The following is a 14634-nucleotide window of genomic DNA, read 5'->3' as shown; positions in this document are numbered from 1 at the left end:
ACTTAAGACTTCCAGGCATAGCAGGTTAGCATCAAGAGCAATGGTCCTGAAAAGGATTTCAAAACCGGATTAGTCACCCAAGAAGGGGCAAGCCGCAAGTTAAAAAAATTAGTACATTTTAATGCTAGTGCCCTGTGAAAAAGCCAACCCCTGTTGCGATTCCACCACTGCTGAGACGTGTCTGTTGTTCTCAGCATGGCAAAACACCTTCAGATGGGAAGGATCGGCAGGAAAGACAGCCGGAGCAGAGGTGGTCTCCTAATGCACAGACAGATTCAGTACCAAATGATCCAAAAGTAGATGGTAAAGAGGTGACTGGAGCGAGGGCTCTCAGGAATCAAAAGCACACACGCACACACACGCGCGCATACGCACACACTCACACTCTAACCAACCCTAAACCCCGGGTTCCAAACCCCAACAGAAGAGCTATGCCTGAAGGGAGTCCTCATGGTGGCTCTGCACGTGGCTGGCGTGTCGGGTCCCGGTCAGACTGGCTCCTTGGACCTCACATTTGGAGGGCAATCGCTGTGCTTTTTGACTTGCTAATTCTGGTAGCCATGAGCGAGCCACAACTAATTGGCACATACTGGGTATCCTCCTCTGTCAGCAAAGACAGCTCTGGCCAGCCACGAGGGACTGGCAGAGCGGAAAAAATAAAAATAAAGAGGCTGGTTTTTGCAGGTGATTATTTTTATCCCAGAACAGCCGGAAGATACATCCCTGAATGTGTTGCCCAGTGAGCTTTCGAAGTCTCATCCGTTAGAGATCAGAGATGGGGGCCGGGAGGGGGCTGGGGTTTTGACAATGCAGTAACGCTCCACGGTTCCAAGCTGCACACGCACACACACACTACACAGCGTATCCCTGAAAATCCACGGGCTGCGAGGTACCCTCCGAGCGCTGTCCGTCAGAAGCCAGAGCGAAGAATTACTCCTCAGAAAAGTCTCTGTCAATGTCCATATACGCCTCGTCGATGTAGCTAACTATGGCACAGGGGGACGTCCGGTCTGGACTGAGCAGTATAGATACAGTCTCTTTCCAGTAGGTAAAACTAATACAGGAGCTCTGTGGGAAGAGATGGAGAGGCTGGTGAGCGCGTCTGCAGGCACCAGGGAGCACCAGAAGGCACATCCCAGAGGCATCCGGCAGACACAGCCGGACATCGCTTCCTACGCAGCCCGACTGCCCCAGCACTGACTGACCCTGCAGCCCCCCCGCCCGGGGGCAGGCAGCAGCAGGACAGATGCAGAACCCACTACCCCGTCTCCAACCGGCCTCCTGCCATCCAGCTACAGGCAGGGACTCCCAGCACCTACGGCAACCACAGCCCTGCCAAGGGCAGCACAGGGTGACCACCACCCCAGCAAGCCCCCACGGGCCAGCAGGCAGGGCTGCCCGTCAGCAGTACGCACACACAAGCCCAAACCTCTCCTTTCTGTCCAGCCCAAACAAAACAAACCGGGACGCTGCGGTGCTGCAGATCAAGCCAACGCTGGCAGTAGCTCCCGCTCCTAGGGAGGACCCCAAGACAAGGCGCCCTCCCCGCTCGCATCCCTCCTGCATCCCTCTCCAAAGGCCAGAAGGCCTCGCCATCAGCCCTACGCCACATCGTGCCATTACTCAAAGCCTTTACACACCAGACAATTGTTTATTTCTGCCCACCAGCGGCCCACGACACGAGTACCGCAGCGTGCAACGATGCAACCCCGGAGCGCGGCGCTGGCAGAGTGCTTCGGTGCCAGCAGCATCCCCCCTCGGCAGCCCGGCGTACCTCGGATGTGCCACATCAGGACGCCAACACTGTGACACAGCGCCCGGGTGCCGCAGCCCCCCGACCCTGTCACCTGCCGCTGCCCGGGGCTGAGGGGCTCAGCCCAGCCCTGACCCCAGCAGCACCGCGCCAGCTGAGCCGAGCATCTCCCTCCCACAGGGGCTCCCTCCATCACACGCCTCCCTCGTGGGGAACTGAAGCGCCTTATTTTAACTGCTCCCAAGCCCGAATCCTGCTCCTCTTCCACCACCTCGTCTGCAGCAGACAGCCTGTGCTCCCATCCCGGCCGTGGGGCCGCGTGCTGCAGCGGACATGCACACCAGAGAAGGGCTTTTCCATGAACACACTAAAAATCCATTAAATCTGCCACCCGGTCACTGCAAAGTCAAGGGAGAAACCAGTGCAGCCTCCCTTCAGCCTCCCAGGGCACCTACGAGGGAGCCGCCTGCTCATCACAGGCCACCTCTTCACCTTCTCAGCACCCCAGACCAGTGGAAACGTGCAGGCTGCTTTCCCAGGGCAGCTGCCCTGTCTCCCAGCAGCCACACCAGATACTTTTCCTGCACTGTCTGCCACCCCAGGAAGAGCGGGGACAGTCTGGATAAGGCGATGACCAGTCTGGGAGCTGGGTGCCATCCTCCCTCCCCACCCCTGCGCAGGGCCATCTCGCCAGCCTGCCTTTCACACCCGCTCAGCACTGCTAAGCCTCACCTCTGTGTGCCAGAGCCAAGACCCAAGGCGTTGTCCGCAGGGAAGCCCCGCGCCTACCTTGTGGCAGATCTGACTGCTGGCAGAAGGGACCTGACTGGGTAAGATGGTGTGAAAAGCACCACAGAAAGTTACGCTGGGGGGGGCAGAACTTGATCCCTTCACAGCCTCTCACTTCCCATTTCTGCTAGGTGACGAGTAAGGCAGATATTGCTACAACTGATTCTTGCCATGGTAAGAGGTTCACATACATTTTCTAAGCAGGTGCTGTCTTTATCCTTGTTGAGGTAATGCTGCTGCCAAAATCGCAGGAGACTGTGGAAGTTATTCAGGATGAAGCCTGGGTATTTTTCTGTATATTCCATCTGTTGCAAAGTGCGCAGATAAAAAGGTAGCTTTTCTTTCCTTCGGGCCAGCATTAGGATAACTAAACTTGTGTTCAAACAACTGACGTTTTCCTAAAAGGAAAAATGACACAGATGGTCAAACAACCACCACAAAAAATACGGAGGTATCAGTTGTACATATGTCCTTACAAAACGTGGTTGTGGTAAGCATGCAGAGGAAATGCTTCTACCAAGAAAGAAGGGACATGGGTCCCTTCAACAACCTGAATTAAATACATGGGTGTCCTCAAGAGAAGCCAGGGTCCTCCCTGCTCCCAGCCCACTCCATCACTACACAGTATCAGCAAGATAACTGCAAAGCCAGTGTCAGCTCTTTACCTGGGTAAGCGTCTGTACATGAATAATATTAATGAGACGGAAAAGGAAGGACATTCTCATGGACATCTGGGACATATATGATAACAGGCGGCACTCTGACAGGACTTCTGCAACTGCAGCAAGAGGAAAAAGACAATCAAGTGCTTAAAGTTCAGACACATTGGTCCAAGTAACATGGCAGTAAGAACTGGTGCTCAGACTGTAGCAGCAAACCTGCAGAGCAGCATTTCTCTGTCTAAAACCAAAATTTTCAAAGTCCCAACTTAAAATAACCTTTATCACTGCCAAACACATACACCCTATTTCTTCTTCTTTACCTTTAGCATCAGACTGATTCTCAAACCGGTCCAGGGACAGCGTAATGCAGCGAACAAGCATGTTTGAGTCAACCAGTGAACTGTTGATCTGATTTAAAAATATCTGGAACTAAAGAGAAATACTTTTTAGTGTAAAACTAAAAAAACCCCCACCAAAAAAAAACCCCCAAACACTCATAGATGAGGTCTGACAGAACAGCATTTCATACCCTTTTCGGAACGCGTATGGCCAAGAGGTGTACTAAACCAGTTACTGCTGGGAACAGGTCAGCAAACCCACACTGGAAAAGCTACGAAGGGGGTGTGGCGAGTAGGGCAACAGTAAGCGTTGTCCAGATTTCTGACACCCAAAGAGTGCAGGTTTTGAAGGTTATGGGAGAAACCACCTTAAATTCTGAGCACGAGCACCTCAAACAGGCACTCTGCCAACGCAAGGCTTCGCAGATGTGGATGCTTCCCCCTTCCCTTCAGAAACAAGAGCTGGGTTCTGAATGCCAAAGCAGTCAGGGGCATCACCTTTTAGTGATCCCTAACAACACTCCTGGGCCTGCCCCATCCAGTCCTGGCACTGCGGGCTGGCCAAAGGATCCTATAGCAGGTACCTTAAAACCACTGCGGAACAGAAAAAGACCAGAGTCCTGGCACCACTAGAGTCTCTTTGGAAGCTGTGTCACTTCAATGGGACCAAGATCCCACCCACTGTCTGTTTGGAACCAGCGTGGCTGCTGGCCTCTGGAGTCCCAGCAGCCCCATGTCCTCCTGCAGTTATTTTGTCCAAGCAGGCAGGGCTAGGGAGGAACACAGCGAGGGACTCGTACAGAATGAGAATTAACAAAAATACAGATGGATAAATAGGAAGCACACACAAAGCACACAGACAGATTCCCTAGAACGTGTGGGTTCGTTTACCAGGAAACAACCTGAATTAAATACACCTTTCTTTTAAACACATCTCCGCTGCTATTCTCCAGGCTCTGCCAGACCTAACAGCAAGCAGAGAAAAATTACAGCAACAGAAGCAGGAGTATGAGGTCATTCAAAACGCACCCAACAGCTGATGTTGTACGCACAAAGTGCACGAGAGCCCTTTGCACAGAGCCGTCCATTCTTGATCTACGCATGCAACTAAGTTTTATAGGCAATTACATCAGCCGTGGCTTCTTAAAAGGTCTGTCGGTTCAAACAACAGTTCAATGGCAGTATCAAATATTAATGAATATTGTAAGTCATCTCCATGAAGACCCCCCCCTCCCCAAGCTCCAGTAGAAGCTTTCTGGAGCCCGTCTCGATGCCGACAAATATCAGCTCAGCCTAAATCCAGGGACTTCTCAGGAAGTGTTCTCCTGTCTTTGAGCCCTGACCTTAGACCTGCCTCATCCTGTAGCAGGACAACGTTTTCTGAACAGCTCAGTGCTTCCTGGCTCAGAACAGCTGGGAGCACTTCTGGAAACACGAGTGTGGGAAGCAACATACACGCTTGAGAAGAGACTCCGGCAGCTCACTCCACAGCGTCATTGTGCACCAAGCTCCACCAACGAATCTGAGCTTTTTAGAGCGGTGTTTGGTTGGAGGGGTGTAATTTGACCCACTGACAACAGCTTTTACAAGTATTTACCTTCTCATCTGTGTTGATGTACTTGTTGAACCTTTTGAATGCATCAATATTGAATTTCATCAGTTCTCCCAGAAGGTCAAAGTAACTCTGAAGCACATCTCGTGATTTGCACTCACTATCAACAATGCAGTAGAGAATATGCTGGCATGGGAGGAAAACACGTTACTGCCACAGTTTAGTCTAATCCAGCAGCACAGCTTAGTCTCTGACTCAATCACTATTTAAAACATTTATCTGCAGCTTTAGTTCTTAGATGACAGAACGAAAGACAACAGTTCAGTCTTCTGTTAAGTTACCTTCCCGCTGACGCAGGCTATACAACTGGCCACTCCCCACCTGGTTGACACAAGCAGAATTCACAAATGCTTTTCAAAAATTGCCCTATTCCCAGGGAATATTTAACACTACATTTTCAGGCCCTTTTGAATTCACTACAGCTCAATCCTTCTTGATTGCTACGGAGATACATTACAGAGGAAGCTTGAGATACACTCCATTACCTCCAGGAGCCCTCTCTTTAGCAGGAACATCTGGTCTGCATAGGAGGTGGTGCCTCGCAGAAAACTTTCAACTGCCCTTGCTTGCCAAAACCTGAGAAGTAGAAGAGATGATGTTTTAATTTTGAAGCAAGGGGAGTATTTTATCACAACTATAATTCGATTTAAATTTCCTAATCTGTTTTATCCTAATCTGAAGCTGGAGTCAGACCGGTTGACCCTGCAGAAAAATCACTGACTGTACTGGGTGTGAGGTCCAACGCAAGCATTGGCACGCTCCCTCACCCGCGCTGCCACTGTAGCCAAGTGCAACAAACCCATCTCTCTTCACAGCTTATGAGCTTCAAGGATTTTTAACTGCTATAAGCTCTATGAACACAAACCAACCTCCCAGCCGACTCAAAACAGCACACTGCAGTGCAAAGTGAACCCACCTGAAGGAGGATTCAGCTGGTTCCTTCTTCATGACCTGAAGCAGTCTGGTCAATAAACCTCTCTTCCCATCACAGACAAGACTCCTAGAGCATGTGAAGAAATCACAGCGTGAGTGGAAGGGATGGCAAGCACAGCACCTTGTAGAACACTGAATCCAGGCTCTTCTCCAGAGCTTTAAATGATCAAAATCCCACTATTAAATATACAGAACAAATATTAACTTCCGTTACTATTTCTACCAGTGGATGAGCTCTCACCGCCTTTGGTAAACGTCTGCAGTACCTCCAACATGACTTCCAAATAAATCCTAAAGAAAAATTACTCATTTTCTCTCAAAACTTTAATGCTTTCAAAAATACCAATTTACACCTTGTAGGAATTAAGAGAATAGGAAAAAACCCATATACCACATCTGAGTGTAGGAATGAAAGAAACACTTGTCTTTTTTTCCTCAAATATAAAGGAAGCTCCAGGTTCCATTTAGGAGGCACAGCTGAAATGGAAACCTAGATGCTACGTGAGGCAGCCTTGTTCTGTATGTACCAGTAAAACTAGAGAGGCTGTAGAAGTGCAGTACTACTTGTATTAAACAGCACCTTCAGCGGAGCATCGACCCACAGCAAGCTTGTGCAGAAGCAATGCCCTGATCTCATGTACCAAGAAAAGCCACACAGATACAAAATGCTCCGTGTGAAAACGAAACCAAGAGGCCAGAAAGAGAGCAATGCTGTATGTCTGGCTACACAAAGCATGCTGCAGAGGGGGAATCAGACGCTCCAAGCAGCACTCTTCTACTCAGAACCCACCCCAGCACGACACTCGGCAGATGCACCAGGTCAGCGGCCACGTACTGTATCAGCACCTTGGCCGGGCAGCCGACACCCGGCTGGCAAAGCCCTTGGGGGAAGGAAGGGGTTTTCCTGCAGCGTGACTGTCTGTTCGCACCGACACTTGGGAGAGACGAGAAACTTTGCAGGTTGGAAAAAGCTGTTGACGCCCTTGATCCGCTTCCCTTCAGTGCTCCCTAACAGGGTGAATGCTCCCCCCTAAATACCCGCTCCTTTTCGACCAAAGCCAAAGGTACCTGTGCTTAGAAGGAAAGGAGTACGAGTAATACAGACACCATTTCTTCCCAATTAGGCACAGTATTATGGTAATAATTACAATCTAGAAATCCTCTTAGAGAACTCCCTTTGAAGTGAGGTAAATCCGCTCTGTGCGGACCAAGGCTCTGCTGATACCCCAGCAGTATTCTGACAACTCAATTCTGCAAAGAATGCTTCACCTGGTGCGGTTTGTACATCAGAACTGTGTATGAAAGAGGTCATTAAATCAAAATAGTCAATTTAACAGATACTCAAATGTAACACTAGAGATTCTGTAAGTAGTTTAACATGTTAATCTAATTTAGCTTATTCTAGTTATTAGTTGCTCTTAAAATAAAGACTCTGAGCAGACACACTTAGATCTGTTTATGCAGACTGGAAATGGACATTACGTGTGCACAGACTGCTCCCGAATCTCAAAACTAGGATTTGTTAGTAGCAGCCATCCACGCACTAGAGGGACCCCAGTTTACTTCCCAGGTCTGTCTGCACCGCCTGTATGACAGAGGCCAGACAAACAGGCAGACCGAGCACATCACAACGGAGTCTGTGCCATGAACTCAAACCCTCCATTTTAGGCTGCTTTTGTTTTTAAAACGCCTTACTCTGAGCACAAGCACATTTTGGATTTGCTAATGACCGTGAGTACCGTACAAACCCAGACGCTTCCCGCTGAAACATGTCACTGAAATCCAAGTGTGGCGGAACAGAAGGACTTTGAACAAAACAGGTGACATCGAACTTCCAACCTAAGTACTGGCAAAACACTAGAAGCTGCTGACCTAAGCCCTCCCTACTCACCTGTCTGTGTTGACAACTGCATCAACTTCAGGGATGTTGGCTTTATGGGAGATTGCACTCAGCTCATTAAGTTCTTGGCTGTTCAAAAGGAGATACTTGTTCCTAAAGCAAGACAGTTGGGGAGAAAAACGATGAGTTCAAGGGGCAGACAAACGTGCAATCCCACAGAGAGTAAAGCCAAGCACCTATGAGGGCTGCAGGACTAGACAATCAGCTTTCACCTCTCCGGCTCTCCACAGCCCTTCATACTCTTCTCCCCTCCACCACAGCACGCCCCCAAGGCAGGCCAGCCAGCTGCTGCTTTGTAAGCCTCCTCCAAAATTTCCCTAATGCAAATTTCAACACTGATCAGCTTTGAGATAGGGGTTCTTTGCTGACCTGTTCAGGATCTTATGGTTTGTTTTGTAAATATTTGCTTCAGGAGAACACTTGTTTTTTTTAAAGCCTCAGCAATATTTTGCTGAATTTCAGAAGACTTAAATAGCAAACTTTTTCACAGCTTCCTTCCTGCCTTACAGTGACCATGCACTTTATCAGCAATAAATCTCAGTTAGAAAGCAGAAACTGCAAAAGTAGTACTCGGTCATCCTGGTAGTTTATTACTCTAAGCAAACTGTTTACTCTGGAAATACTGAAAAACATAATGAAATGTAGAAAACAGAACAGGAATGGATATAAACACAAGGAATCTTTATGAAATTCTTCACCAAATACTGAACTTTTCATAATGAAAATCAATCAATTTATCTGTAAACTAAATTAAAGGCAGAATAAGTTTGACAAAGTAGAAATGTAGTCCAGAGGCTCCCTTTGACAGACACCCTGCCTGATGCCAGCATGCTCCCTTACAGCCCTCCTACTTCAAAGCACTCAATCACACAGCAAAGATTTACTTTCAGGAAACCTCAGGGAGCATAGGATGCAGCGATGAGCGTGAGGGTGTGCAAAGAGAACCTATTCATCAAAACAGCAACTACGCAGAAGAGAAATTATTAGACCAGAAAGGCGAGGGGGATGCCTTCTTGCTTCAAACACTGACTTCCAGATTAGTGCCCACTGAAGCTGTCATGTGAAGCTGCTTTTCATCTGCATCAACAGGTTTCTAATGAAAATACAGCCTCTCTCCACACAATACAGTTCTGGTTTATACACAATTTTACTGAAGTTAATATTAGTATCTAAGTACTTGCTCTCATCTTGCCCTCAGCTAACACAGCTTATCTGTGATTTCATAGAAAGTTCACGTAACTGTTTGTTTAAAAACCCTAACCAGATTGCAGACATTCCGCTTGCTCAAATGCTACAGCTGAAAACTGTTTTCTGTTTAAACAAGCCCGAGATCCTTGTAGCAGCCACTTATGCAGGAACACCATCTAAAGAGATTTTACTGGAAAACCTGGAGTGATTCCTGGGCAAACAATGTCTTGCATGGAGGATTTACAGTAGGTCAGCCTTCCCCTTCTGTTTACAGTATGTCCAGCACCTCCCCATTCTTCAAGCTAACACTCCACAATCAGAAAGGCTGACACTGCCAATATGCATATCTACCAGCACTAGATAAAATCCCCACAAAAAGATCACCCTGGCTGTAGGTAGGCAGGGCAAGACGTGCAATATGCCTCGAATGCAGATGTTTGTAAGGAACGGGACGCCATCTTGCAGGACGGAATTAGAGCGATAGGACACCGACAGAATGCAAGGTACGATTCTACAAGTCAGAACAGAGCAACAAGTACCTCTGTATCAGCAGCACAGCATTAAAAAAAAACCCCAAGCAAACCGCATCACCCCTGAACTACTCCAGCAGACTCGAGTATGCCTTTTGAAGGCAAAGAGAAGCTTTCTTCCTACCTCCAACCTAGCTTCCCGATGGCTGACAGAAAATTGTTCCCCTAACATTTCCCCATCTAGTTTAATCGGGTCTTCTCCATTGCTGCCATCTAAACAGCAATCATGTCTTCCCAGCCTTTTTATAAAGCCAAGTGTATTAATTAACCTCTTCAGAGGCACACAGTCTTTCGCCCTGATCTTCCAACCAAGCCTTTGTTTCATGCTCATTCCACTCTGAATTAAACCTGAACATGTCCCCACAGGGTACGTGTGCTCTTGCGAGCACGCTGGCTCACTACCAACTCTCAGGGAGAAGACAGATAAACAGCATCAGGAAAGCTGCCTCCTTATTTCTTCAGCCAGAAAGCGTTAACTCACCATATAAATGGTTCAGTTTGTTTCAACATGAAGCAAAATGGGCTATTTTTTGATCAACAGACATACCAAGACATGCCCGCTGGAGAGCGTATCCTTGGCCTTCTCTCAGCAGGAACCAAAAGGCACGCAAACGTCTGAGTTGAGTTTAAGGACAGGACAATGTTCCCTTCACACGGAGCCTGCGCTGTGCCTGGAACACCCGCTGTAACCGCAACTGCAGCCAGGCAAACAATACTGCCGAGGCACAACCTACCACAGCTTTTCATACTCACTCGTGGTGATCACTGAAGCTCTGAAGAAGCCTCAAGAACTGTATCTTCAAAGTAATGTCCTAAAAAGAGACAAGAAAGGTAAAAATATTTTGCTTGAGTACTTTTGTGTATCATTAGTTACCAAGATGATACGAAGGAGCTGAATTGAAAACTTGTCCAAATCAAACCCATTTGGACAGCAGAGCAAGTGACTTGCATAAATGGAGAAGACTGCACCCTGCAGACTTCCCAAAACAGAACACAAGTGGAGACTGCCTCCAAGCCTATGCATGTAGCTGTTAATAATTCCTTCTCGCTGCAAAGGCAAAAAAGCTCATCACTGTTTTGATCGATTTCAAATCGATCTAGGTTTGCAAAAAAAAACCCCAACACAAAAATCCACAAGAAACCCCAACCCCCCCCCCCAAAATACCAACAAACCAAACCAATCCCCCCCCGCCCCCCAACCTGGCTGTCATCCATTTTGTGTTCTTTGCCTCTCCTTGCTAGACCTGCTAGCTGTCATTTCCTTAAGTTTTGGTTGTCCTCTACATTTGGCCTCCAGGGACCACAGAATTTACCCAGTTCCCAAACTAGCAGAGAGAGGAGAGGCTAAATTGCCCTCTGCTAAATTGCCAGCATGAGCCAAAGATAAAGACTTAAGTGAAAGCCATAGTTCCCAAAAAACTGAATGCTACCACATCTCAATTCATTTATTATACAAGTACCCAGTTACTCAGTACAACTCCTCAGAAATACACGACAGGATAAAAATCCAATTGAGAATTTAAAAAGTTACTCACTGGGCTACAATCACAATTTTGATTGTGTCCATGCAGAACCAGGGCTGATGCCGAATGCTTTCTCCAGATCAGTTTGTCAAACAAGTTATTGAGGCCAGGAATCAGTTTGAACTCTGCTATCATTTTATGAACCTGGAAAACAAGAGGAATATATACTCATTTGCTGCAGTCTGAAACAGGGATGCAATGTAGTCTGGTAAACAGATTGGCACAATTACACCATCCTCTGACAACAGAAAGAATGAATTATTTTGTCAAACAGCATGTGTTTGGGCTAACATGCACACTAACCGTGGTGTATCCTTAGTTTGGTGGACATGGAGAGAAAACAGACATTTTGGGAAAGCTTTTCACTGTTCCTCTGGAAGCAGCTTTGGACATTAGGAGATCACTTACAGCACACTGAAAACAAATCTATACCCAACTCCTACGTATCACAAAACTAAGCTGCCAATATTCTGCTGCCGGATATCCACGGCACATCCTTTGCCTTTCCAGCTCACACAGCTCGAGCTGAGGCAATCCTCCGAAGACAACACAAACTATCGATACTGTTTTTGTTCGAGTGACCTAGGCAGGACTTTGAGCAAAGCACAGTCCAGCAGCAACACAACCACACTGTGGTTCAAGCGCTGCTCCTTCAGGTTAAGGAGAAGCTGAGCTTCTTTAGAGAATGCTCAGAAGAGAAGAAAATGCCAAATCACTCAGGTTAATTTATCAGTCTGCCTGCCAAGCTAGGACACAGTACACATGATGTGTTTGACAGACTACAGAGTTACTCATGTAAAAAAGCTAATAATTTTGGTATGAGCAGCTATTAAATACTTTCAGTCCAAGCTTTGATACTTTTGAGGCAGGCAGTTTGGAAGCTGAGGAACAGGAGAAGTACCAAGTGGGACTCTCATCAGCTGTAGGCCTATGACAAGGAGTATCCCTTGAGACGTGGTGCAAATGAAAACCACGCATGACTGGGAAGCCCACCACGCTGTAAAAGTTAAGTGCCCAAAGCAGTAATGGGCACGCTTCTTAAAATCAAGTCACCTAAACAACAACGTAGGTCATCCCCGAGATGAGAATTATAACCAGCAGTATTTCAAGCAGTCACTCCATTTTGTTCTATTTCCTCAAATACCTGAATGAATCAAAAATATTGGAAGCTGATGGTATTTTACAGGTTTTCATTCTTACTCTTGTTTGCAGCATAGCTGGTGGCCTTTTGCATTCCTCCTGGCTGTAGCCATCAACTTCTCCATCTACATGGAAAATGCAATCCTGCTGCTGGGTGAATGTTGCTATCACACCTGAGGAAGCACGCAGCTCCTTCCCACCTCACCCACACCACCCCAACAGATGGCAAACCCTGGAGTCCTGCGGTGCTCCCTTACTTTAAAACGCTCCTGGACACTTTGATCTAGTCACGAGCCTCCCACAAGAAGAGCTCTGAGGAAGCTCTCCCAACAAAGCACTCCCTGTCATCGCCGTCCCTCACTGGCCAGCATGGCACACGCACAACAGGGTGAAGCCAAGCGTGCAAGCCGCCTGCAAGCGCCTCGGCCCCTCGCTAAAGGAGGAGCTCTCTGTGCTCCTTGTTTTAACTCGTGAATCTGCTCCTCTCCACACAGAGCATAATCTGCTTATTCCAAATGACTCACTCCTAATTTCAAAGGTGTTCAGTTTACTTTTAGTTTCCTTAACTCTCAGTTCTCACCTGATGGACGGCTGCATAACAAAGCTCCCGAGTCACAGTCGCTGCCTTTGGATCACACGCTCTCCCAGACTCAAAACTCATTATGACTCTACTCATCCTGGGGATGCCAAGACAATCCCTGCTCTATATTCATCCTTCAAACTACTTTGACTTTTTCCTGTTGCTGCCCAGCTTCACATGAATCGCTCTATTGCTTTCTCACTATTAAAACTATTATGAGCTTCTGCTGTGTGCAGTTTGGCTGCTTACAGTAGGAGCAAGTAACTCAGCTGATTGCCTTTCACCACAATACAGACATGCAAGACAGCCTAGAAAAATATATAAGGAGAGTAATTTAGGGTGTGACCGTAATGAGAAGGAAGCAAAGGCACAGATCTGCAGTGAAACACCACTCATCCCCAAGGGTATGATCATCCCCAACATGGCAGCAGGAGCCAAGTCACTGCCAGCACAGTTGGCAGTTTATGCAAGTTACCCAGCAGTCAAGTTTAAACCAAGGATTTAGACTAAACATTCAGCAACAGGTTGAGTTTGTCAGAAAGCTGCAGCATGCTTCAAGCAAATGCCAGACCATTATGTTGATTATTGCTGTGGACTGAAGCAGGTTTGTGATGCCCTTCAGAAATTCCATGCAAAATTATTCCAATATAAAACCAGTAAGATCTCTGGCTGCTCAGACTGGAAGACAGATATCACAGATAGAATCATAGAATCATTTAGGTTGGAAAAGACCTTTAAGATCATCAAGTCCAACTGTTAACCCAGCACCACCAAGTCCACCACTAAACCATGTCCCTAAGTGCCACATCTACACCACTTCTAAATACCTCCAGGGATGGCGACTCAACCGAAGTTTTTCCTAATATCCAATCTAAACCTCCTCCGGTGCAACTTGAGGCCGTTTCCTCTCATCCTATCTCTTGTTACTCAGGAGAAGAGACCAACCCCCACCTCACTGCACCCTCCTTTCAGCTGTAGAGAGCGATAAGGTCTCCCCTCAGCCTCCTCTTCTCCAGACTAAATCATCCCAGTTCCCTCAGCCGCTCCTCATAAGACCTGTGCTCCAGACCCTTCACCAGCTTCGTTGCCCTTCTCTGGACACGCTCCAGCACCTCAGTGTCTGTCTTGTAATGGGGGCCCCACACTGAACACATTCTTTGTGTGCTTTCGTCCCCTCATAGCAAAAGAGATACCATCAAGCAGCTGAAATCCTGGTCAGGGAGAGCGCTACCGCAGACACTGCCATTCTCTGCTTATTGGAGCTTTCCATGTAGAACAGGTCAGCTCCAGTTCTTAATGTGACTGCCTCTCAGGAAGGGGAATGGATTCACATCCGCCACACAAGTCTTTGAAAACTTTATGTAGATTAAGGAATGAGGGATGTATCACACGTTTCAAAGGATTTTACAAAACGAGCTGGCTCTGGACAAGAAGTGTTTGGGAATGAAGTAACTCAAATCTTTCAAGAATTCAATTCCAGTCCTGAATCAGCCCTGGAGAAGTGAAGCGCGTGCCAGCTTTATCTTAGACTGTCTCCCTGTTTGCATGGGGGCTGAAATAGCAGAGGAAGAATAAAGAGTTGTTTTCCCAGGAAATTAGAAAAAAAGTCAGCTTCAAAGCTAGCTATTTCAGAGGCATACTTTCTCCCTTGTCACATTTCACAGAACAGACTAGAACTGACCCGGG

At 47.3% G+C, this 14634-nt stretch overlaps 1 protein-coding gene across 2 annotated transcripts in view; it reads right to left on the bottom strand.

Annotated features, from left to right (window-relative positions):
* Nucleotides 1-672: 672 nt before the first annotated feature.
* Nucleotides 673-14634, bottom strand: part of TRPC4AP (transient receptor potential cation channel subfamily C member 4 associated protein) — a 36932-nt gene continuing 22970 nt past the window's right edge. For both annotated transcript variants that reach the window (XM_086474978.1, XM_086474979.1), the window contains 10 exons: nt 11241-11372; nt 10459-10517; nt 7979-8080; nt 6071-6154; nt 5640-5730; nt 5140-5280; nt 3525-3633; nt 3208-3320; nt 2734-2940; nt 673-1068 (listed from right to left, as the gene is read on the bottom strand). In XM_086474978.1, coding sequence (XP_086331104.1) covers nt 931-1068; nt 2734-2940; nt 3208-3320; nt 3525-3633; nt 5140-5280; nt 5640-5730; nt 6071-6154; nt 7979-8080; nt 10459-10517; nt 11241-11372 — 1176 coding nt within the window. In that variant the 3' untranslated portion in view covers nt 673-930. The remainder of the gene's footprint in view (nt 1069-2733; nt 2941-3207; nt 3321-3524; nt 3634-5139; nt 5281-5639; nt 5731-6070; nt 6155-7978; nt 8081-10458; nt 10518-11240; nt 11373-14634) is intronic.

The sequence above is a fragment of the Leptosomus discolor genome, chromosome 17, assembly GCF_034619465.1.
Source record: "Leptosomus discolor isolate bLepDis1 chromosome 17, bLepDis1.hap2, whole genome shotgun sequence".
Lineage (NCBI taxonomy): Eukaryota > Metazoa > Chordata > Aves > Leptosomiformes > Leptosomidae > Leptosomus > Leptosomus discolor.
The sequence above is the reverse complement of the archived record's forward strand: the minus strand, read 5'-3'. Positions and strand labels throughout refer to the sequence as shown.